Genomic DNA, 24071 nt, shown 5'->3' with positions numbered 1-24071 from the left:
AAGCTACAACCCTGAGAAAATATACCTGATTTTTGAAAAAAGGGAAAAAATCTCCAAAATGTAAGCAATCCTGATCGAAATCACACCGTTAGATTCAGCATATCAGAAAATCATTCCGTAGAGGTTTCAATGTCTTATATACAAAAAACGGGGAATTTTTTTCCCAGAAAAAACATCGCGGAAGTATTTTTGTTTGTTTGTTTGCTTTATTTTTTTTTTTTTTTAAGGGCAAAAATATCCAACTGATGGTCCTAGAAAATCGGAAAAGAGCTATTTGAACACAAATTAAAAGTTCTAGGGTCGCTTTCAAGTAACCAAAACGATTGTCCCACGGCTTGAAACTTATACTTGAAGCTTGAAACGTGGAGTTGGCTTGAAATTTGTATCTAATCCCTTTTGATTCCCGGGAATATTTTTTGTTTACACCTTTATTAGTGGTAATAAAGAGGGGCTATACTGCCCCTCCCGTTACGAAAAATATTTTCTATGAGTATAAAATATCACATTTACAAGCCTGCCAACACAGAGGTGGAAAAATCGACGTAGGGCATCATGACCTTCACCAGGGAATTTTTTGGGGGCGGTGGTGGCAAGTGGTACCGGAAATTTTGTTTTCATGCGATTTTGAATGGCAACATTTCTCTTTTCTTATTTATATGCAATGTTTTAATGTATTTAAACATTATATAATGTTTCAATATATATAATGAATTTAAAAACCAGAGGTCTCGATTAAAGAGGTCACGATGGTTTCAGCCACACAAAATTTCTATCCATATGAACAATAATACCCTTCTCCGTCCCCCCAAAATTATGAAGTAAAAATATTATTAATGATTTATTTAAAAAACCTACCGTTCATCGAAAATATCCAAATTTTGGCCAAAATTTTAAATATAATCCAGCATTTTTATTCTTAAGCAGAAAAATGGAAAAGCGGGGTGCTACCAGTCGATTTACAATAATTTTTATGTCGAATTTAACAGCTAGAAATCGGGTATTTGAGGATGGTACCCCACATAATATCTAGGATGGGCCAGGACATGATTTTACAAACAATCAAACGAATGTTTTCAACCGAAATTAAGAAGCAATGTTAAAACTTAAACGACCAGAATATTCGTAGATTAGGGGCCTGCTTTCCTCAACCACTGGTTCTTTACGCTGAAGTTTGACTTTTTGTCCAAAAGTGTCACGAGCGAGGAACGAGAAGTTTTAACGTTGCTCCTTACTTTCAGTTGAAAAAACAAGTATTTTTATTCAATTAAATCAAGAATGCGAAATTTTGTTAAATAATATTAGGGAAAGTGTGCTGTAACCACCAAAATAGCGGCTTGGATCCTTTTCTCTTGGTTATCAGATAAGCTGAATTTGACGGTTTAATTTTTATCGAGATTACTCCTCTTTTTATGTGGGTTTTCGCATTTACCAAAAATTATACATATTTTCGTATGCTTATAAATTTTGATGGGTGCTTATAACTTATGCTTGTAAATTAATAAATTCTCATGTATTTGGGATCACCATAAAAGCGGATTTCTCTTGCCTCATATATTACTATTGAAATTCCTTCTTTTAGAGTTTTATTTATGATTGGCAAGGATCACTCTTTACTTAAAGTTTGTCAAAAAGCGTTTGGCGATCTTTCTCTTAATTTTTTCTAAAAGGAGACCGAATTAGTAGCATGGTTGCCACCCCTGGTGATTTACCACTATTTCTAGTGATTTTAGTATTGCCTAAACAAAAAAAATCATTAAATTTGCATATAAATCACTAGATTGTTGAAGAAAATCACTAAATCAATTAGGAAATCACTAAAATCTAGTAATACTTCTGTCACCGGGTGGCAACCCTGCTTAGTAGTTATCTTCAAGATCTCTAGTCATGACCTAGCAGATCCTTGTTTAAAAGTTAGTTTATGCTCCATCTTGTTGGGCTTTTACACTACTCTATTCAAATATTTACTTTTTATTCCCTCCAGTAAAGTTCCAATTTCCTTTGAAATCTTCCCTTATGATCTCTTCCCACCCCATTCGGGGACAAAAGGGGGATTGAATTTTGTTTGACCCCAGATGGATGGTCAAAAAGAACAATCTTTGGCAATCTGTCACCCATCATCCGTAAAACGAATAGAAAAAGAGAGGCTAAAAAGATAAAGAAAAACAAACAGAGAATTCGAAAGAGAAAAAGAAACTTCAAAGGAAAACAAAGTATGCAAAAGGAATACCTCAAAATTCCCGTTCCATCCCATTAAGTTTAACTTCTTTAGGATCCTTGAATTTTTTAAATATTTGATTGTTGCCTGCAAGCTCCAGTCGTCAATTGAAATCTTTTTTGAACTCAGATTGACATCGGATACGGTCTTTGTTGCGCTTAAGCCTTGTAAAATTGGAGTCACTTGATCAAAGCTATAAATAAAATAATATTCATTTACCCTCTATACACAACAAAAATTCACCAAAGAGGAGTAGAAGAAAAACAAAAAGGACACAGACAAAAATTACGCACAATTTTTGAAAACATTAGCTTTTAAACATTCTTTCAGCATCTAGTTCCAGTTCTAAAATTTTTATAAGGACGTATGGACTACAAAATTACTCCTTTCACCCCTTTGACTCCTAAAAAATATCTTCAGATAGTCAGCAGTCCTTCATCCTCTTCTGTAAACAAGCCGTCGGAAATAAAAATATCGTCCAATCAGCTCACAACGGGTTTTCCCTATAAAATCTCTTAATTTTAATGATGTTTTGTGGGAAATGCGGGAACTTAAGCTGCCTGTCCCCAGCAGTTTAAGTCCTATAGGCCGGCCGGCACCTACACGGCTCTCCCCACTCACACTCGCTCTCTTCTGCACATTCCATTATAATGAAAGAATCAACCCCTTTTGCATTGTCTTTTTCATGCTTTAGTGCATGGGTCAAACAACATAAGATTTCACTACTAGCGACGCTAGGCACTTGATAGAAGGCAAGTCAGCGGACAATCGACAATTCTGTTGCAGCGGTCACAGTTGTTGCTACATGACAGTTCATCTATTTTTTGACAAATCTCAAGAACATCGTAATGTCGGGAAATGTAACTATTGCGAGTCCAAATTAGGATACTAAGAAAATACATGCAGAAAGTAAAGAACAGCGATCAGATTTACTTCTTATCAGAGGCAGAGAAAAATTTCCGAAAAGGTGTCAAAAACAACACATATGGTGTAAAAAACACATTATATAGCCGACCAAGGGTTCTGTTATCAAATTGGCCCTTTACCGTGGTGAGAAGACCATAGAATTTTCTTAGTTTTAGTTTCAAAGAATCAATTATAAGCTGCCTAGTAGATCTAATTGAAATTCCAAATGGAAGGCCTAAACACCTAAGTGAACTGGAAGATGAGATTGCAGCAGTACCAACTTGGATTGTATCATTGGATGCGATCTCCGGTCCAGAGAGAAGAAACTCTATTTTGGAAGTAGCGACTGAAAGACCGATGTAGCACGGTCATAAATGACCATTTTACGATGCAAATCATTTAATTTCTTTTTCTATGTTTTTCCTATGTTGTACTTTTAATCTCTTGATCTTTAACTTTGTCTTTCCATAATAAAAAGAACGAAATATACAAAATGGAAAACGAAATTTACAGAATCATAAATAATTTTTTTTTTCGCCAGTTCAAAGGATTCCTGGTCAACATTCTGCTTAAACTCGTGTTACCTACGTTCAAATCTGAAAGCAAGCATAAGAATTCTGATTGATTATTCGTCGAAATTATTATCACAGTAGAATATGGGCTTCAAACAAAGGGATTGGGACACAGTTGGAAGAGAGAAGGAAGGGGAAAGAGGGATAATGGCCACTTAAAGCAAAAATGGCAAATACTTTTATTGGCGGGCTGTGGATTTCATTTTCAAATCTGTCAAGCTCTTACTTAGTCCTTTGGCAAACTTTAATTTTTGTTTGGATACTGCCATCCTTTGTCAGATTGAGAAATTCCAACACATGTTCGAAGTAGTTTTATTTCCGTTCTGTTGAGATGGAGGAGGTGCTTGTATAGATCTGCTGGCCTCAGGCGGATTGGTGCTGCGGTGATTTGTTAGTAGGAGTAGTAGTAGTTTTTTCGTGAGGCTAAAATGCTTGTGAGTAAACCCATATATGGAGCTTATTTTTTTTCCAGGGTAGGAACTCATATGTTCTTTTCCATCAATTTTATGTACACAGAGCAATAAAAACCAAAACTGGGAAAACCGGAACTGAGGTTCAATCCCGCCTGCTGCGAGGGATTCACCATTAGAATCAGACCATGGGCACCCATAAGGGGAGGGGCAAAGGGGGGCACCAGCCCCCCCTGGCTGAATGACGGTGTCATATATTTGTATTAATTTAAAAACTTTTTCCACAGAATAAGTTTTCAAAAAAAAGTAAATAGCTCTATTAAGCCAAAAATGGGCAGAAATAAAGTCAAATAATCTTCCAAGCGTAAAACTACCACAATTCGCTATCAAAAATTAAATGAAACTCAAAACAAACAGAAATTATAATAAATAGCCGAGTCAAGCTCAAAACGAGCAAAAATTAACATTACTAGGGCTGATAACCCCAGTGCCTTCTCAAGACCAGAATATAACTTAAGCTTTACTGAAAAAAAAATGACAGTTTAGTTTAATATACATATACTGCTGATATTTATTCCTTAAAATAAAAAAAGGGTAAAAAAGTGAGTAAAAAAAAGTTTTTTACTTATCTAAGCAAAAAAAGTGAAAACATTCAAATATATTTTGTTTTCAGTAAAGCGCAAATTATATTCTAGTCTTGAGAAGGCATGGGGGTTATCAGCCCTACTAATGTTAATTTTTGCTCGTTTTGAGTTTGACTTGACAATTTTTTCTAATTTCTGTTCATTTTGAGTTTCATTTATTTATTGATAATGATTAGTGGTGATTTTACGCTTTGGTGATTACTTGACTTCATATCTGCCCATTTTTGGCTTAATGGAGCTCTTTACTTTTTTTTGAAAAACTTGTTTTGCGGAAAAAGTTTTTTTAGATTAATTTCTGATCGTTTTTATTTACAAAGTCATTTTCATGAAAAAAATAATATTTTATATCTTTTCGAGTTTTTTTCCTATAAGAATCCATAGTTTGGCTTGGTACTTGTATGTTGGAGAGACTTTTTCAACATTTTTTAATCCTGACACGAATAGTATTTTCTAATTTTATTTTATACCTCCTCAAGTTGACCTGAAAAAATAAAACTTAATGTCATTCCAAAAGATTCTATCTATGTTTATGACAATAGTAGTCGCCCCAAAAGCTTCAACTTAATACCCCCAGTCTTTCTCGATATATTGCTGAAGTGTCTTAATGGCAACCGCAAACACAAGGGAATTGATTGGGGAAATGATTGGGGTAAGGGGTGGGGGGATGGGTGACCTCCAATCACTTTTGTCTGTTAAACAGGCCAGTAGAACTTCTGATTACCAATCGAATGAGCCCTCTCTGAGGTTTATACGACCATCCTTTCTATAAACACCTTATATCCCCCCAGGGCATAACTTACAACTCTTGCTCTGAGGGTTTTGTTAGGCCGGACTATATAGGATTGATAAGGCTGTCTTGCTATAACTTGTAGAGCTTGGATAAGCTATAAGAACAATCAACAGAAAAAACTAGAACAAACTAGAAGCCGATACCTACTTTCCATGAAATCTTAGAAAACCTTGTAAATTTTCTTTTTCTGTGGCGGAGATTGAGATATTCAGTTTTAGTGAAACTTGTATTATTGGAAAGTGGGAATTTTGTTTTTTCGATTAAAAGAAGCAGAATTGTCTTTTTAAAATTCAGGAAAGGCTGGATCAAATATTTTCTAGCATACCTGCTAGAAAAATGCCAAAATTCAGCTCAAAAGAAATGTTATTTGGTCAATTTGACAGCTCTGCGAGTTTTCTGTGGTGCAACCTTATTTTATCTAAAACTTTGCCAAAATAACTTCATTGTCTTTCAATATATTTCATGGTCGAAACGCAAATTCTCAGCAGGATTCAATGATAACTAGTCCACTGGGAGAATTCACTACCAGACCTTTGGTCCTTGAGACAGTCAGTCGAAATTGGAGCTCTCACATCGAATCCTCAGATGAGGATGACAGAAATGTACCCAAAAAACGAATAAAAAAATAATAATTAAGCCAATTGCAAAAAAAAAATTAAGCACCCATTAAAATGGAAAACTATAAATCATCGAAGTTGCTTGAGATCAAAAAATCTCTTCTGGAGATGTCTTTATGATAAAAACAAAATCATTTCATTTTTCCTTTGAAAATAGCTGGAAATTTTACAAACTTCAAGTAGCTTTTTCCTATGCTACAAATTTTTATACAGGTAAAAATTGAATTTTCATTATTTACTTTTTTAGACCTTTAGATTGGTTTTCACAAAAAAAAAAAAAAAAAAAAGATGAGCTATTTCTCTTTTACAAATATCTTAAACCATAAATTATGCTTTGAAGGAGAGCATGGCCCTGCAAGAAAATTCTTCCCTTGTTTGGACAGGCTATTGTAAAGCTTAAGAGCTGGCTATTGTTTTCAAATTTACATAAAACAAAAAATTTCGACTAAAATGGTTGTCTCATATTAAACATACCCTCCTCTATCCAATACGTAAAACACACGTTTTTCCTCCAAAAAGTAGTTCCTCTAAAAAAAAATATGGCTGAGATAACATTGCAACATTTTAGAACCTATCCAGCAAATAAGGCTTATGGCCAAATTTAAAGGTCTTAATCTCGTGGTCAACGATATGAATTAAATAAAAACATCAATTTTTTCAAACGAAAAAACAGATTGACTATAACAATTTTGTTCCATTCCCATTGTGCTTGATCAGTCATCGGTATAGTGTTGGGGACAAAAGTCAAAATTTAGCGTAAAGAGCGAGGGGCTGAGGAGGGGACAACTCCTCACAAATTTTTGGTCATTTTAAGTTTTAATGTCGCTCTTTACTTTCGTTTGGACAAAAATGACTTTTTATTCAATTTATGTTTGTCTTTAATATCATACCAAGAAATTCTCTAAATGTGAGAACAGTCGCCGACTTCTCAAATCAGAGCTTAACTTTTCAGAACACTGTTTTGCCCATATATTCTGAAAAGTTGAAATATTTTCAGAATAAATATATATATATATATATATATATATATATATATATATATATATATATATATATATATATATATATATATATATATATATATATATATATATATATATATATATATATATATATATATATATATACATTCATATATATATATATATATATATATATATATATATATATATATATATATATATATATATATATATATATATATATATATATATATATATATATATATATATATATATATATATATATATATATGCATATAATTTCTATCTAGACCGAACCCCTTTGTGGGGAAGATCGATTCTTAAATTAAAGTCCATTAAGTCCTTCAAAAATGCACCTCTCAAAGTATTTATTAGGAATCTGGACCGAAATATCTAAAATAAATTTTAGGGTCATCGTTTCCACAATTTTCAGGGTCAATTTTTCGAATCAATATTTTTATATGGATTTTTCCCATGAACGCTGTCAAGGGGGCCAGGGAGATGATGTCTTTCTGAAGCAATAAGACATCAAAATATTTATATAAAAGGAGAATAGATCTATAATCTCTCGTAACTTTTGGTAAAAACAAAGCTCAGGGAAGCCCTTGCCCTTCCCCTTCTGAGAAATTTACTAATGGTGTTATTGGTACCCCCTCCTCACCTCAGCACCATTTCCATAAAAATGTACTTTTAGAAGCTTAAAGGAATGCAAACCCTCACCTACCCAGAAAAAGATCCACCCGTCCTACTCATACTAGCTCACGCGCAATTGTAGAGCACTGTACACGATTTTATCAAGCGTAAAATGAATCAGCCTAGTTATATAAAGCTAGAAAATCGAATTGGTGTTTCAGAATTTCAATTTCTTCTTTTTGGGGGGTCTAATTATTGTTTTGCGCCCAAAATGGCAGAAAAGACCTCGTTGCTGTGACGCAATATTTTTTTTCTTATAAAGGGGCGTTAGAACATAAAACCTCCGTTTGATTAGGCCTTCTCCTGATTATCTAAGGCTATTCGTTCGAAAAATTACCTCTTGAGATTTACAAGAATGAAATAAAGCAAGCTTGACAATTATGGCCAGTTTCAGTAAACCATTTGTGACGCCTCTTATTGGTTAACTTATTGTGACGCCTCAAATTCAGGCTATTTTTGTGAATAGAGAATACAAAAAAAGCTTTCGATTTTAGTGAGACATTTCCATAAGACAAATATTATATTTTTCTAAAAATTGATGCAAGAGTTTCTTCAGTCAATACCTTTCAAGCCCAACCAACGTCAGCTTTTCCAAGGATACTGTCAGTACAATTCCTTCTCCAAGACAGTTAAGGTCCATTTTTGTTAAATAACAATTGCTTAAATCAAGGTGCTTCAAAAGACATGTAGAAGTAGTCAAGGATGAAAGAAGATAGTGGAACCCACTTTTATGATGTGAAGGACTGCAGGCAGGTGTGGTAAGCTCTACTTGTTCAAGAAACATAGCTGAACCACAGGAAACTGAAAAAGAGTAAGGTAAAAATGTCTGTATATCTAACATTAGGTCCAATGCATTACATTTCAGTTGAAAATAGAACAAACACATATGAATATATTGGATGTTTGTCCAAAAATCATAGAGGTATAAATTAAAGTGTGTCCCCTTCGTTGTGCGACTGCTAAACATTGAGATATTTAAGAGATGAGGTCTTTGGATGCGTGAAATATTATGAAGTTTGGCACTTGAATGTGATTGGGAGTGGGTATTAGACTATTATTGTTCGGGTGGGAGGAATTTTCAGGGCAAGCATGGATCACACACACACACATATATATATATATATATATATATATATATATATATATATATATATATATATATATATATATATATATATATATATATATATATATATATATATATATATATATATATATATATATATATATATATATATATATTTCTGTGAATTATTTCAGCGTAAGTCGGGAATGCCTACATTTATCTATTTCAACAGCTTCTAGTGCGTTGCTTGTTGCCATATCCTTCTGACGCCTTTGGCAATGCACATTATATCGTATGCTCAAGAAGTGTTCTGTGTTCCCATTACCCTTCATAAGATTTATGATCAAAAACTTTACAGATCCGCCTTACAATAAATCAAGAATATTTCAGAAAAGTGCTTTTCTTTTCTTCTTTCTTTTATTGATTCTTTAATTTTCTCTGCTTGGCCTTTTTAAAATAGGTCTCTGCTTCATCCCACAGAATCTGATGCTTTCTCCTATGAGGCTTTCACCATAATTCCATAAATTTGGCTTAACCAGTACCTCTCCTTGAATATATCAATTATTTTAAGATGAAGTTTTAACTCTAACATAGCCATCCTCATCTGTCATAACTATAAATGTAAATTAGAAATTGTCTGCTGATTATTACTCTCGCTATGATACCCTTTACCATCGCCATGTCGCCTGGAGCTCATATCTATCGCTTTGACTCTTGTAAGACCATTACCAAAAACTATTTGCTAAGCTGTTCTCAAAGGGGGGATTTGACTGACATTGTTTGATCACTCAAAAGTTGGTCCACCTCATCACCATTGCTCTACTGAAACTTCCTTTGAGAACAGCTTAGCAAAAGGTTTTCCTAAATTCAGAATTTTGGGTACAAACTTTAGGCGTGACAGTGACGTTATGTATATGGTACTTATGATATGGGCAGATGCTGCACCTACAGCGAATTTTGAAACTAAAAATAATCAATTGGAACTCTGGCTTCAAACTTGAAGAATAAAGGATTAGAAGTTAAAGGTAGACGGTTTTCAAATACAGGAGTTTTTTTGCAACTATATTTTGTTTTTATGCTACTATTTTTTCCTGAGTTCTATTCTTTGAAGTCTAAAATGTTAGACTGAACCTTTAGGCGTGACGGTAAGGTCATGCCACAGGCAGTTTTATTGGAAGGACAGAGGGGGCTCCAGCCCCGGCCGCAGAAATTCTACGGGCGCAAAGTTTCAAATATATAATATAACGGTTATAATCATTTCGCAAGTTTTTGAAATTTTATTTTTATTAAAATAAAGTAGAAAGCGCAGTTTATAAACGAATATAATTAATAAATTAATTAATTAATTGATGAAATAAAAATAAATTAAAATATAATGAAATAATAATGATTAAAATAATCAAAGCAATGAACAATAATTAAAAATTTTAAATAATAAATTAAAAATAATTAAACAAAAATTTATTTATCAATTAACAAATTGAAAATAATTTTGTTAATAAATGAAAATTGTGTAAAAACTTAGCCTGGAAATTTTGTTGGAGACAGAGGGAGGGTATCTCCGCTGTCCGTTAGATAATTCTGACGCGCCGCTTCGACAACCAGCATGCACCTAGGGTTGTTTAATTTTTTCAACATCGACCCAATATTTCCTGGCGGTTTTACCATAATATCCCAAGCCTTTTGGAGACCCAAGATCAAACATGCCCCCTTTTACTAGTAAAAACGCTTCATAAATAAGTGCAACTTGAATAGCTTACATCACATACCGGGGGCTGTAAGGGGTTATGTAATCCCCAAATGCATAGTAATTAGATCTTTAGACTATTTTGAACGAAATAGCTTTTTCAAAAATTTGGTTTAGTGTTGAGTGGATGGGGCACCTAAAATGATCAAGGAGGGTTGACTCTTCATCAGCTCCTCGAATATACCCTGAAATCTTCAACTTATTATCCTCAATTCTTAGATATGGCTGATAAACCCTTTCGACAATCATCATGCTCACTCACTGTTTAAAAAAGAAACTATTCAGTATTAAAAAAGAAAGGTCGGGAAACAAAATGTCAAAGGGACAATCACCAATTGCTACTTGCCTTTCTTAACAGGGGCAACATACTGGGAGGCAACACATGTTTTTGAACAGTCAGCCCTAATTTGTTTTAAGAATTTTACACAATTGAAAAAATGGGAGTTCCTTTTCAGAAAGGATAGAATAATCTGTGTTGATGAGCCCGTAAAAAAATCTGATTACTTACCTTGTTTTTCAGTTAATGAAGTTACAGTATGAGTGTTCAGTTCATTTAAACTCGCTTCAGGGTCCGTAAATGACGCAACTTTACTTGCAGTTTCTGCTAAACGGGGAAGTAATCGTCGCAAGTCCTCTGGAGAACCATAATCAACTTCGTTGTCACAAATTGGCAGAGTCTTGAACAAGTTTAGGGACACTGAAATTATTGGGAAAGTTCAGTTGAGTTGTTTTATATAATGTTCTGTATAGTCTGCTATATAAAGGCACATTTTGCTGTGAACTGGAAATATCGCAGTTTTCAATTGAAATTAAAGAATAAACGAAAAGCAAGTCGCCACCTTATTTTTATAAAATTTTACCAGAACTATTAACGTCTATAGGAGATAAGGAAGGGACTATCACCTATAAAAGCAATGCAAACAGCCCCTCTAGGAGAACTGGGACTCTTGGAGAACTTGTTATATATATATATATATATATATATATATATATATATATATATATATATATATATATATATATATATATATATATATATATATATATATATATATATATATATATATATATATATATATATATATATATATATATATATATATATATATATATATATATATATATATATATATATATATATATATATATATATATATATATATATATATATATATATATATTGGTCACAGTTTTTTAGGGTAGCACCAACCCTGGCAAGTACCTGCAATAAACCTTTCTTCCTTGATGTAAAGAAAATGGACAACGTTTTCTCCTATTGGTATATTTCTCTATACCCTTGTCATCATCACGGAGGTTATTCTTGTAATCTGGTCAAACAAAGCTTATCGATAACATCTGATCAGCTTTTAAGGCCAAGTATTCTCAAACCTAAAACCTTAAGTAGAATAACTGTTCTTATCTGTCAATGGACTACATCGTAAAGAGAAGCCAGGCACTTGACAAAGCGAGATCATTAGAATGATGCAAAACATGCACTGTCCATTTTCTGGTAGGGCAGTCGAATCGATAATATATCATCGGCAGCGCTTTGCAGTTTCCTTTGTGTGCCAATTTGATGCAAGGAAGACTGGGTTATTATCAAACAACTGTGCAACAGCAACGGCCGTATCCTCCGTGACGAAGCTGAATGATGTACCAGTCACTAGGCGCTTTAACTCCTCAATCTTATCTGAAGCACCTTCAAGTCGATTTTTCATAATTGTCCCTGCAGCATTTACTTTGAAACTTAGAGCTCTTCTAGTAGTCGGATGCTAGTAAAATACTTGTAAAAATAGAGGTACGAGCCTTCGCTCAAATTCTGCGAAAGGTACATCACTGCAGCTGCTCTTTAATTATTGGACTGCAGATCCATCTTGAACGTGGTCCTTTCCTGGTATATCCTGAAATCATAAGCGAAACCCAATGGTCCAGCCAACACGAAGTTGTTCAGTCCCAGAGCTAGACATTAATAACAGAAACGATCAAACTACCTTTCCATAATAAAAGTAAGAAAAGGTAAAACAACGGGGAACTGTTTTAAGACAGGTAAATTGGACGTAATGTTTTTTTTGTAGTCATAATTCACGGCAAAAACCATTTCTGAAAAAATCGTCAGGAAAACACTAAAGGAACTGTATAATACTCTTGTTATTGAAATTTCTCATTTGATTCTGTATTTATAGTTCTCTAGTGAGTAAAATGAACATAATATGAACATATATGAACAAAGATGAACATATATGAACATAATATAACTAAAGCTATAATTTGATCAACCACGTTTTATTTCAGTAAATTCCATATAAAACCTAATCAAATATATTTGAAGAAGAAACGTTTATAATTATTCAATTACTTATGTAAAACATCATTTCCTTCTGTTATTTTCTATTTTTGTCATTAGTTTACATATGACAGCAAAATGCTTTACATAAGCGCTTAAGTAAGCATAATACCTAAGCACAAGATACTTAGGGCACTAATAATCTGCTGGTTTAATAATTGTACCTGACAAAAAAAAGATAATTTATAATAATTTGTTTCTTGCATTATACTTTATAAAAGAAGTTTTCATAGAAAAGTTGAACATACCACAGAATATAGCCAAATAAGACTTTTCAACATTTATATAGCGATAAAACCTTATATTCAGGAGAGAGTCTGTTTTGGGGGTGAAATTTACCAAAAACCTCTCTATAAAACAAACGAAAACGATTCAGTCTAACCACTACGACTTTTGCATTTAGACCATGTTCAATTATTTGGACAACCGATTTAAAGGGTATTTGCACTGGCAGAATCTCAACTAATAGACGCAGTGTAATTTCAATTCTAGTCAATTATTATGGTAAGAAACTGTAAGTGACACGTCGTAATAGTAATCGAAATTACAGAAATTAATTAAACAGCAATATATACATCTGTAAGCAATATATACATCAGCAATATAAGAAACTGTAAGTGACACGTCCATGACACGTCGATGAAACTGTAAGTGACACATACAGAAATTAATTAAACAGCAATATATACATCAAAAGAATCCGATTTTCAGGTTGACTCCATATTAATAGATTGGTAAAGTTTTAAGTTGCCCGTCAAAAACTATTGGCCATAAAAATCTACATTATTTTAGGCAAAAAAGTAAAATACCTTCTGAAAGGGAATACCTTCTCCTATCTACTAAATACCTTCTCCTATCTACTAAATACCTTCTCCTATCTACTAAATACCTTCTCCTATCTACTAAGTACCTTCTCCTATCTACTAAATACCTTCTCCTATCTACTAAATATCTTCTCCTATCTACAAAATACCTTCTCCTATCTACTAAAATGCAAAATTTTGAATTTCTTGGATAAGAATAGTCACAAATGTATCTTTATTTGTTTGTTTAATTTTCTTTTTTCTCCAAAGGTAATTGTATTGAGATAGTGACCGTTGGATACGAAGAGAAGAGTCTTTCGAATGGAAGTTAAAAATTTTAGTACCCTATTTGAATAATAGAAAAAGAGCCTGTGTCGCAGCAAAGTGTCATTTTGTCATTTTGTGACACCAAACAACAGTTTAAGGTCAAAACACTATTAAGTGAAAACTATAAGATATAATTAGTCAATTCAGAATTACCAAAGAGTTGTCGATATTTAGCATATCAGTTTTAGAGGTTAGGTTTGAGGTTAGAGGTTAGGTTTTAGAGGTCATTATGCTGCAATGTGGTGCATTGTTGTACTTCATTTCTTTGTTTGGTAGTCCATAAGAAAATAAAGGGTCAATGTAGACCGTGCTTTGTAAGCTGCTTTTCACTGAATTGAAACTCCATAAATCTATTCCAAGACGCGTATAGTCGCATTAGCGTGGAGACTCAGTGGATCTTTCTGTTAGTGGTAATGGGGAGGGGAATGTCATAAAAGATCTATTTTTGAGCCTCGATTTTTAATTTTGATGGAGATCCTTCAGATACACATGAGGGGGTGGGAGTTAGGCTGATGCATCAGTTCATGAAAATCTGGGGGAATATATTTTAATATCTGAGAGGGGGGGATTTTGTTGTTCTTTTTTTAATTAAAGGAGAAAAATAATCTCCAGTAGAACTTTCTGAGGAGAGGGGAATCGTCTGCGAAGGATAATTTCTCCATATGGGAATATTTCGCGGGGGAATTTTCCGGGGGAGGGGAAATTTACGAAATACCAGTGGACGTCAAATGCGTTTCAAAGGTCTGTGCTGGCCTTGTATGATGATTTTGAAGTTTGAAATTTTGTATTTTCGTTTACACTCGAAGATTCCATTTTTAAAGTTTCTGCTCAAGTTATATATTCCTGTAAATTTCTAGCAATTCATTTCGTTCGTTAATAATTAAGTTTTCGCAGAATAGCGCGTTCTTGTCGGTAACAATCTTTTGCTATAATTCGGACGGTGGAAACAAGCCATATATAGCCTACAGGTTTGTGGGTGTAAATAATCTAATATAAGATTATTCACTGCGTTACAACTACGCATAATACAAATCTATTTTGAGTAATTCATCCTCACTTGGGAAATACTTTGAAACTCATTCGTTTCTTTTCCCGAGCAGTGAAAAAAACACAAAGAAAGAATCGTAGTGAAAACCGAGAATCAGCTTACATTTTAAGCTTTCTAACTTTCCGTACTTAACAACTCTGGAAAGCGATTCATAGCCGGCAGGACCACAGCTTAGCTTAGAAAGGTGAAGCTTAGTTATCTGACAACAAAAGTTCAGTGCTTGACACAGAATATCCAATTCTCTACTTTCTAGATCAATATGAAAATTGAGCGTTGACAATGATGATGTTGGTGAAAGTGATCGAAGTGACTGTGATAAGGCACGGATAATCGAATGAGAGGTGTTGTCGCCATTTATTCTTATCGTGAAAGTCTGAAACATAAAAGAATAGATCAGGTTAATTTAATAAAAACAATAAATTACAACTACTACACTAAGTAGCCATCTATGAGAAGACGTAAGATGCACCGACACTAGGCGAGTACAATCGTAACACACAGATAACCCTGAAGTTAGTAATACAGAGAAGAAAGCAATAAAAAAAAGTAGTAAAAAAGATCAAGACATCCATAAACTTATCAAGAAACGAAGAGAAAAAATCCATATCATGAACAGCCATTAGAAACAACAATAATAACGAAACACATTTAAAGAAATATGAAGACACCCAATAACATCTAAATAATAAAAAAATAAGTAAATAAAACAAATTAACTTTCATGTCTAAACAATGGCTCCCTCTAGAAACAACAAATTTTAATCTTTTTTAACAAGTGCTAGTTCTCTGCCTCCCTATCACCATCTGGGAGGGAATCGCACATCCCGTCTCATTTATTCAATGTTACAACCTGCCCTGCTACTCCTCCTATCTCTCGTAATCAAGTGAGTTGTATTTCTAGCAAAACGGTTGTGCAGCGAACTATTTAATTTAGAATACTTCATAAAGAGTGACGGGGACAACTCATTAACACATTGGTAAGTAAACACAGTAGCTGGTCCTTCATCCAGTACTTTTGTCTTCCAAAACAGACAAATTTGCTGTTTACATTTTTAGCATAGCAATTAATCAAACAAATAACCTTATACTGTAAAATTTTCTTATGTTTAGAATTCATATAACAATTGCTAGCCCAAAAACACTAGCTAGCATAAGATATATAACGACGAATGATTGAATGATAAAAGAGGAGCGTAGCTCGGTTTGACATGCGTCGTTTGAGTCTTTGGGCGATGCCAAAACCCCTAGCCACCTTAGGAGCGACTATGTCGCTATGCTATTTCCAAGAAAAATTATGATTGAGATAAAACACAAAAGATCCTAAAAGATTACTTGTTGCATACAAGAAAGTAAAATTACACTACTGAGGACAACTGGTGATCCTGTCATAGCATAATAATTGTAGAAACATAAAATTCATCATTTTTACATTAATTGCCAATTACTTAAACTTGTAAACATATGAGACTTACTTAAAACGCCGTAAGCTTTGCAAACAAGTTTTGCCAGAAGAGAGACAAGAAAAAGAGTATGCCCATTTATCCGTGGCTGATGTTAAACAAGCCCCAGGGAGATAAAATCTCATCATATCCATGTAAATTAAAAATAAAAAAGGACCCAAAATGGAGCCCTGAGGAACACCAGGCTTTATCCAGTAAGGATTACAGACAGCGTTATTAAAAGGACATTACATAAATCTTCTTTTTAAACAGACCAGCCACTTCAAATATGAACCTTTAATTCCTAGAAATACAATCTTTGTAATAAAAATAAAAATCAATTTTGTCAAATGCTTTCTTTAAATTCACAAAAAGTGTAAGAGGTATTTTACAAAAAAACCAAAATATTTATTTATAAGAAGACATAGATTCTGACCTGCATGGGTCGTCAAAACACAAAGGTAGCTAATTTAACGCTTTCCTATTTTAAAGATTGATATCATCAGTACATACGGGTTCTCTTAGAAGTAGATTGGGTTAATGAGCAAAATTAGTAAGGTATTCGTTCTCTCTATCTCTCTATTTAAATTAAAGAGTATCTTTTAAACAAGGGCATCTTTGGGGGTGGGGGTGGGGGAGGGGGTCCCCCCCAATAATTTGGAGAGAGAAATTATTGTATAGCCCATGTCCATTGACCTCTGGTTATGGGCCCCTCTCTGGATATGGGCCCCTATATATCTGTATATGGGCCCCTCTTGCCCCCCCCCAACCTAAAAAAATGCTCGAGCTACGCCCCTGCTTTTAAAGGGGGTTGCGCTATAGCTTCTTTGTTTTCTGTGAGAATTTTTGGATGAAAAGCTTATGGGTTTTGTGATTTAAATATTCTTATTTTTAAATATGAAACTTGCTCAACCGCAAAATTTTATCAGAATCCATAAGTACAGTTGCAAGAAGTAATAATTGCTATTGCTATGGTGCATTCCCACTTTGTGGAAAAGGAAAAACCTTCTCGAGTGGATATACGGATAACATGAACATATAAGATCTAAAATATTGTATTTCCAATTTTCTTATATCACTTTAACAAATGTCAAGCAATATTTTTTTACAGATAGGCTACTGAAGAATAGGGAAAAAATTAATCTCCCCAATACGTATATTTCATCTGTTACGTTACCTGTGGACCCCTAAGACTTTGTTTTGGATTTTCTTTCTTTTTGTAAATTAATTTATCGTGTCATAGGCCCAACATCTATTGAAAAAATGAGCAAATTGAACAAATTCCAAAAAGAGGAAAAACGCATAAAATAAAACAAAAATATAAAAAACTTAGAGATCACTGCGCTAGAAATTGTAGGTATTTTTATTAATTTTGTTTGCATGGGGCCTAGTACTGTAAAAATGTAAAAAAGTTTAAAATATAGATTTGATCTTTATAAAAAAAACTAAGAATTTTTATGCGACCACCATAAATCGCTTCTAAGTCAAGAGTAACTGTATTTCAATGCCACAAACATTTGTCTCCTTTTTTTTTTTCATCTGCTTTTACATTCATTTGAAAGTAACATGAAAAAAAAAATAATGGAAATTAGCTGTTGTTGTAAATTTTGCCTAATTGGCAATTAGAATCTCTATAGTTCACTATAGTTGTTATATTTCATCATTCAATTCTAGTGTTATTTACATTCCTAGTTTTATTCAGGAGGTTCAAAAAACAAGAGACACTGCCTAGCTTTTAGTTGTATCATTTTCACCCCCTCTCCACGCAAAAATACTTTCACCATTGAAGAACACATTTTAAGGCAATTTTTGAAACAATTGAACAAATCCTTTCTGCATTCCTAAAAACAAAACAAAAAAAACTGTGCCTATAAACCAAGAAAAAAGATGTTAGGCAACATCCTTGATTAGAAACTCAAAATTGAGAAGTTAAAAATTTTTTTTTTTTAATAACAAGTGCAAAAAAATAAATTTATATATCATTCCCATAAGAATATGTTTCAGGTACAGAGAGTCACGTAAACATCGTTGGAATTACATTCGAGCTCAAGGTTAGGCCTATCAAACAGTTCGTGGTAACGAACTGTAAGTAAGGAGCGGCCCGGCTCAGTAGCAACCGAAACTCTAAAAAACGAAATTTTGATACCAATAGATGATCAAAAGAATCAAATTTTTGTGCTGATTTTAAATATATAAGCTTCATCAAGTTTAGTCTTACCCATCAAAAGTTACTGAGAAAATCTGCCTTATTTTCGAAAAAAGAGGGAACACCCTCTAAAAGTCATAGAACCTTAATGAAAATCATAGCATCAGATTCAGCGTATCAAAGAACCCTGCTGTAGAGGTTTCAAGCTCTTATCTGCAAAAATGTGGATTTTTTTATTTTTGGCCAGAAGAAAGATCACGGATTCGTGTTTATTTGTTTTTGTTTTTTTTTCTGTTTTTTCCCCAGGGGTGATCGTATCGATCCAGTGGTCCTAGAATATTGCAGGAGGGCTCGTTCGAACGGAAATTAAAAGCTATAGTGCCCTTTTTAAGTCACCAATAAGAATTGAGGGCAACTAGGTTCCGTCCAACGCTCATTTTTTTCCCAAAGTCAACCGATCAAAATTTCGAGATAGCCATTTTGTTCAGCATGGTCGAAAAATATAATAACTATGTCTTTGAGGATGACTTAATCCCCCACAGTCCCCGACGGAAGGGCTGCAAGTTATGGACTCTGCCCAATGTTTACATATAGTATTGGTTATTGGGAAGTATACAGACATTTTCAGGGGGGATTTTTTCTGGTAGCGGGGGTGGGGATGGGTCGGGGTTATGTTGGAGGATCTTTACATGGAGAAATTTTTCACAGGGAAAGGGACATTGCTATGAAGGGGCGCCAAATTTCCCAGGATTATTTTAAAAAAACGATCAGAAATTAAAAAAAAAAAACAAGTTTTCAACTGAAAACTTTTCAACATCAAAACACAAAACGAACAGAAACTATTGCGTATATGATTGGGTTCGTCCCCAAGTCAATGCCTCGCTCTTTACGCTAAAGTTTTTTTTAGTAATTTAATAAGAGCTATTTATTCTAATTAATGGCCTTTTTGATTAAGAGGTCATTCTTGAAGAATGGGAAAAAAATTCGAACTTTAGCATAAAGAGTGAGGTATTGACTAGGGGGTGAACCACCTAATATACGTTATATAAATATAATAATATAGAAGTTCCTTACGTAAGTTAATTCGTAAGTTACGTATATTTATTACTAACAAAAACGTTCGTAAATAAAATTAAACAACTTTCGAGAAAGCCATTTAGCCAAAAAGAAAGTAAAATTATTATGCAAATTTCGCTTTAATTATTCATGTAATGTGCTCCAAAACTAAAACCTACATTAATTCGAAAACGTTCATAAATTAAATTAAAAAAACAATTTTTTTAGCTGAAAGTAAGGAGTGACATTAAAGCTTAAAACAAACAGGAATTATTCGGTATATGAAAGGGGCTGTCCCCTCCTCAACGCCTTGCTCTTTGCCCTAAAGTTTGACTCTATCTCAAAAACTTTAATTATTTTAAACAATAAAAAACTTTAGTGTAGAGAGCGAGTCGTTGAGGAGGGGAAAGTCCCTTTCATATACGGTATAATTTCTGTTCGTTTTAAGTTTTAATCTCGCTCCTTACTTTCAGTAAAAAAAAATCTTTTTTTTATTTAATTATATACAGTGACGGTAGAGACTACATTAAGCGAGTAATTAGGTTTTATTTATGTCTAAATTTTGACAGTAGCCTTTAAGATTTGAAGAAATGAAGAAACAGACCTATAAAAAGAGGATCCTAACCAATGATTAGAATATCTCAAATAATTTCATAGAAGTTGAAATGGTAATAGAGATAGACAGGAACAGGGTAGGATATTCCATATCCCTTTGATCGGTTCAGAGAACCCTGGTATAACATTGGTGACCTAAAAGTTACTTTCTGCATCTCATCCCACCCTCCCCCCTAAAGAAAACTAAAAGTAAATCAAAATTGGTAGTAATCATTTAACAAAAGCTTTTACTCAGTCTGAGAAAAAAAATGAAAATGATCTGTTACAGAAAGTGGAAGGTATCAACGTTTTACCTTAAGTTTCATAGACGAGTGTGGGATTGCGGTGAAAAGGGTCAAATAATTAGGTTTAGTGGGAAAGCCGCACGAAACTTGTTTCACATATTTATTAGGTTGGAGGAGGAGGATTTTGCATAGTTCAGGTGTGCAGCTGTGCAGGTGTTCGCCTCTGGTGTGTTAGTGTTGGACCCACCTTCTGTCAAATGGTTCAATGTGAACATTAGTAATTAAAATTTCAACTGCATAATAAATATGAAAGTGCGTTTAACCACAAGAATTTAAAGGGTTGTTGACACATTAAAATTTTTTGTACTTCACCTGTAAATTCGGCTTGTTAATAATCTTCTCCATCTTTTCCGACAATCCTTCTATATCAGAGGGGTCTAACACCAAACCGTAAGATGACTGATAGGAAAACTCTGTCACACTTTGATTCATATACAAATGATCAAAAAATAACTTCATGGCTTCACTGTCAACATCCTTACTCAGACGTTGAAGTCTTAAACACTTTACAATGCACGCAGGATCTGAGAGGATGTGTGACCAGCCTTCAAGTTCTGTTGTTGTAGTTTGTATGGTTACGAAATCTTGATCAAACAAGCTGGATATAGCTCGAATATTCAATCGAGTAGCACCTGCTTCCCGCAAAAGATCAAAAAGAGTCATCTCTGGCAAGTCAAATGAATGAAGCAGATCAATCACAACGTATGCTTTGTCTCCAAGTAGACCCATTAGAAATTTTAAAAGAAGCTCAATGGATTCTCTTTTTGCATCAAGGAGTGAGAGCAGATTCTGCTCTAGACGTTCTAAATCATCGACGATGTACCTTAAGTAGTATGCAGCAAAGTATTCAATAAATGAATTATGTATTAGCAGCAAACATCCGTTTTTCTGTATTCTCTGTCTTGTCAAGCTAGTGTGAGTGTTAATTAATATTCCCATGTCAAAAATTGCTGGATCTTTAACTTTTTTTGTGATTTCATCTTTACTGAATTCAACTGATTCATTTTTCAGCTTGGCTACACAGAGCTCTCCAAATTCCTTCAATATTTTATCGTATTTGTCAGGTAGCTTACTATTTTTAAATGATTTTCTCGATTTTTTGGATAGCGAGCGGCCAATCAGCCACTTCACCAAATTTGTGTGAATCTCAGTTACTTTTGAAGGGAGCTTTCCATCATCGTCTTGAAACAATACACAGATCGATAGGCACGCTAATGGACAAGACGCTAGAGGTCGATATGGGCCATTTTTATTCAGTATAAGCTGAAGAAGTTCATTTGCAGACTCTCTATCGCCCTTAAAGAAGCTGTGAACAAACTGTGTTAGTTGCGTATCACTAAAACCTCGAATCGATACTCTTCTCGAAACGAGGCTGATAACTTCATCGTCACTGGGCAATGGTCGACTTGTCAACATAACTGTTGCCTGAAAAAAAAATATAGTTAGAAGTGATTAGGTGTTTGATTTATTGATGCTCAATAGTTAAGTTATCAAGCATATTAATTATTTGATACTAATAGAACTAATTGAAATAAAGTATTCTTCATTTTAATTGTATTCAATTTTACTTTTATTATTTACTAATTTTATTTTCCGTATTTATTGCACTGCTTTTTTATTAATTTATTCTGCCTAGTTTAGCTAATATTTACCCACTAATTTACCTATACAGATTTATTGACACAATGACAATTACATAATTTTGAAAAAAAACGAAAAATACCCCCCAAAAGAGGTACGAGCTGGATGAAAAATAAACAAGTGAATTAAACATGTTTGAGAAGCTCCAGTAAAGAGCAAACTCAGAAACTCTGAATTCTAAGAAAAGGAATTTCGAAAACATACACACATTTAAAAAGTCTTTGTTTTCAGGCTGATTCCAAATATTTCAAATAGATTACTCTTAAATTTGCCTACAAAAGCTTATTACCAGAAAAATTCGCTCAATTTTAAAATTGGTGGACAATACACGAGAAGTGAGGTACAGTCTTGGTGGAAACTATTCAATGAAATGGAACAAATTTGTGAATTCTGACGCATAGATATTTTTCCCTAACCACAAAATTACAAAAGTAACTATTTTTTCAGGGAATATTTGTGTCTTCGTTAATAAGATGTCTTAAAAACAGTTGTTTCTGCGAAAAGGTTTACCTTCTGGATTTTAATCCATCCCTTTCGGCCTAGAATAGAAAGTTTGAAATCTCTACGTTTGGTGGAAAGATTAGCGTTTGGGCTTTATATCTGAAAATTTCGCAAAAAAATTCTTTCTTTTCAGTTTTGACTTTTTGAGAGACGAAGAATTTTTCATTAGATTCGAAATATGTACAGTTTGTTGTGTTTTGTATTACCCCTAAAAAAGTTTCATAACAAATATTTTTCGAAAATTGTCTTTTCCCAACAGATTTTCAAAAAGGGTACGTTTGGCTCATTTGGAGCCTAGGAACAAGTGAGTGTCTGTATTTTTTTTTAATTAAATAAATAAAATGCCTTTTAAGATATCTAAACCCGATTAATAGCTAGTTAGGAAATGTTTAGATGTGAAATTGCAGAATATGGTTATGTCATTGTTATTAGTGTAAGATTTTTGTATGCATAAGCAAACTTTTGACCCGAATGGACTTTTTTCTCAAAAATGTAAAACATGGGGGGAGGGGGGAGAATCAGAGCCTAACCTATCATGTGCCGAACCTGAGTGTCTAAAAAAGACGGTTCACATACATATTTTACTGATAAAATCTTCAAAAATAAATTTGATATTTTATATAAGATAATATTAAAAACAAATAATAGTCTGAACTTATAAAAAAAGCAAGCTGAGATCTAATTTTGTCTCTGATTGTGGATTACCAATTAGAACCAATTTATATACTAAAACATATTTGGAAAGGAGGATTTTTCCGAAATAGTCATTAAGTATATTTCTTTTCAGTGGTAAGCCCAGACCCTAAAATATTGCATAAAATTAGAATCAACATTTAAAGAAAGATCGTTTCCACAGTCTAAAAACGCTAAAGAGTTGTTGTTTTATAGATACCTTTTCTGCTCTGGTATGTAAATAGTGCATTTGTATTAGCTGAAAATACTCTTCAGCATGTTCTGAAAGTTCCTGCATAATACTCTAAGCCGTCCTTTGTATTCTGCTGATACGGCCATTTGACAGCCGGCATACATACAGCGTGTTTCAATTTAATTTAATATATCCCCCAATATTTTCTCAAAATGTCTCCTTAACACTCCTAGCCTTAATTTGAGTGTTGATAGTAGTAGTAGATTTAGTTGGGTAGTATACATATAATACCTTTTGGTTGGTTTAACATCCCCCTTAACATGCACTGAGAGTTTCAACGTAATACTCTACGGCTGTTCT

At 33.5% G+C, this 24071-nt stretch overlaps 1 protein-coding gene across 1 annotated transcript in view; it reads right to left on the bottom strand.

Moving 5' to 3' along the window:
* Nucleotides 1-2092: 2092 nt before the first annotated feature.
* The window catches only part of LOC148956753 (uncharacterized), a 142603-nt gene continuing 120624 nt past the window's right edge, over nt 2093-24071 (bottom strand). The window contains exons 5-9 of the mRNA XM_089087217.1: nt 21017-22129; nt 15268-15538; nt 11152-11340; nt 8394-8631; nt 2093-2408 (exon numbers count right to left, since the gene is read on the bottom strand). Coding sequence (XP_088943343.1) covers nt 2108-2408; nt 8394-8631; nt 11152-11340; nt 15268-15538; nt 21017-22129 — 2112 coding nt within the window. The 3' untranslated portion in view covers nt 2093-2107. The remainder of the gene's footprint in view (nt 2409-8393; nt 8632-11151; nt 11341-15267; nt 15539-21016; nt 22130-24071) is intronic.

This window comes from Artemia sp. Qi Xiang Cuo, chromosome 1 (assembly GCF_049724085.1).
Source record: "Artemia sp. Qi Xiang Cuo chromosome 1, ASM4972408v1, whole genome shotgun sequence".
In the NCBI taxonomy this organism is placed as follows: Eukaryota; Metazoa; Arthropoda; class Branchiopoda; order Anostraca; family Artemiidae; genus Artemia; species Artemia sp. Qi Xiang Cuo.
Note: the sequence above shows the minus strand (reverse complement) of the source record. Positions and strands in the feature narration are given on the sequence as shown.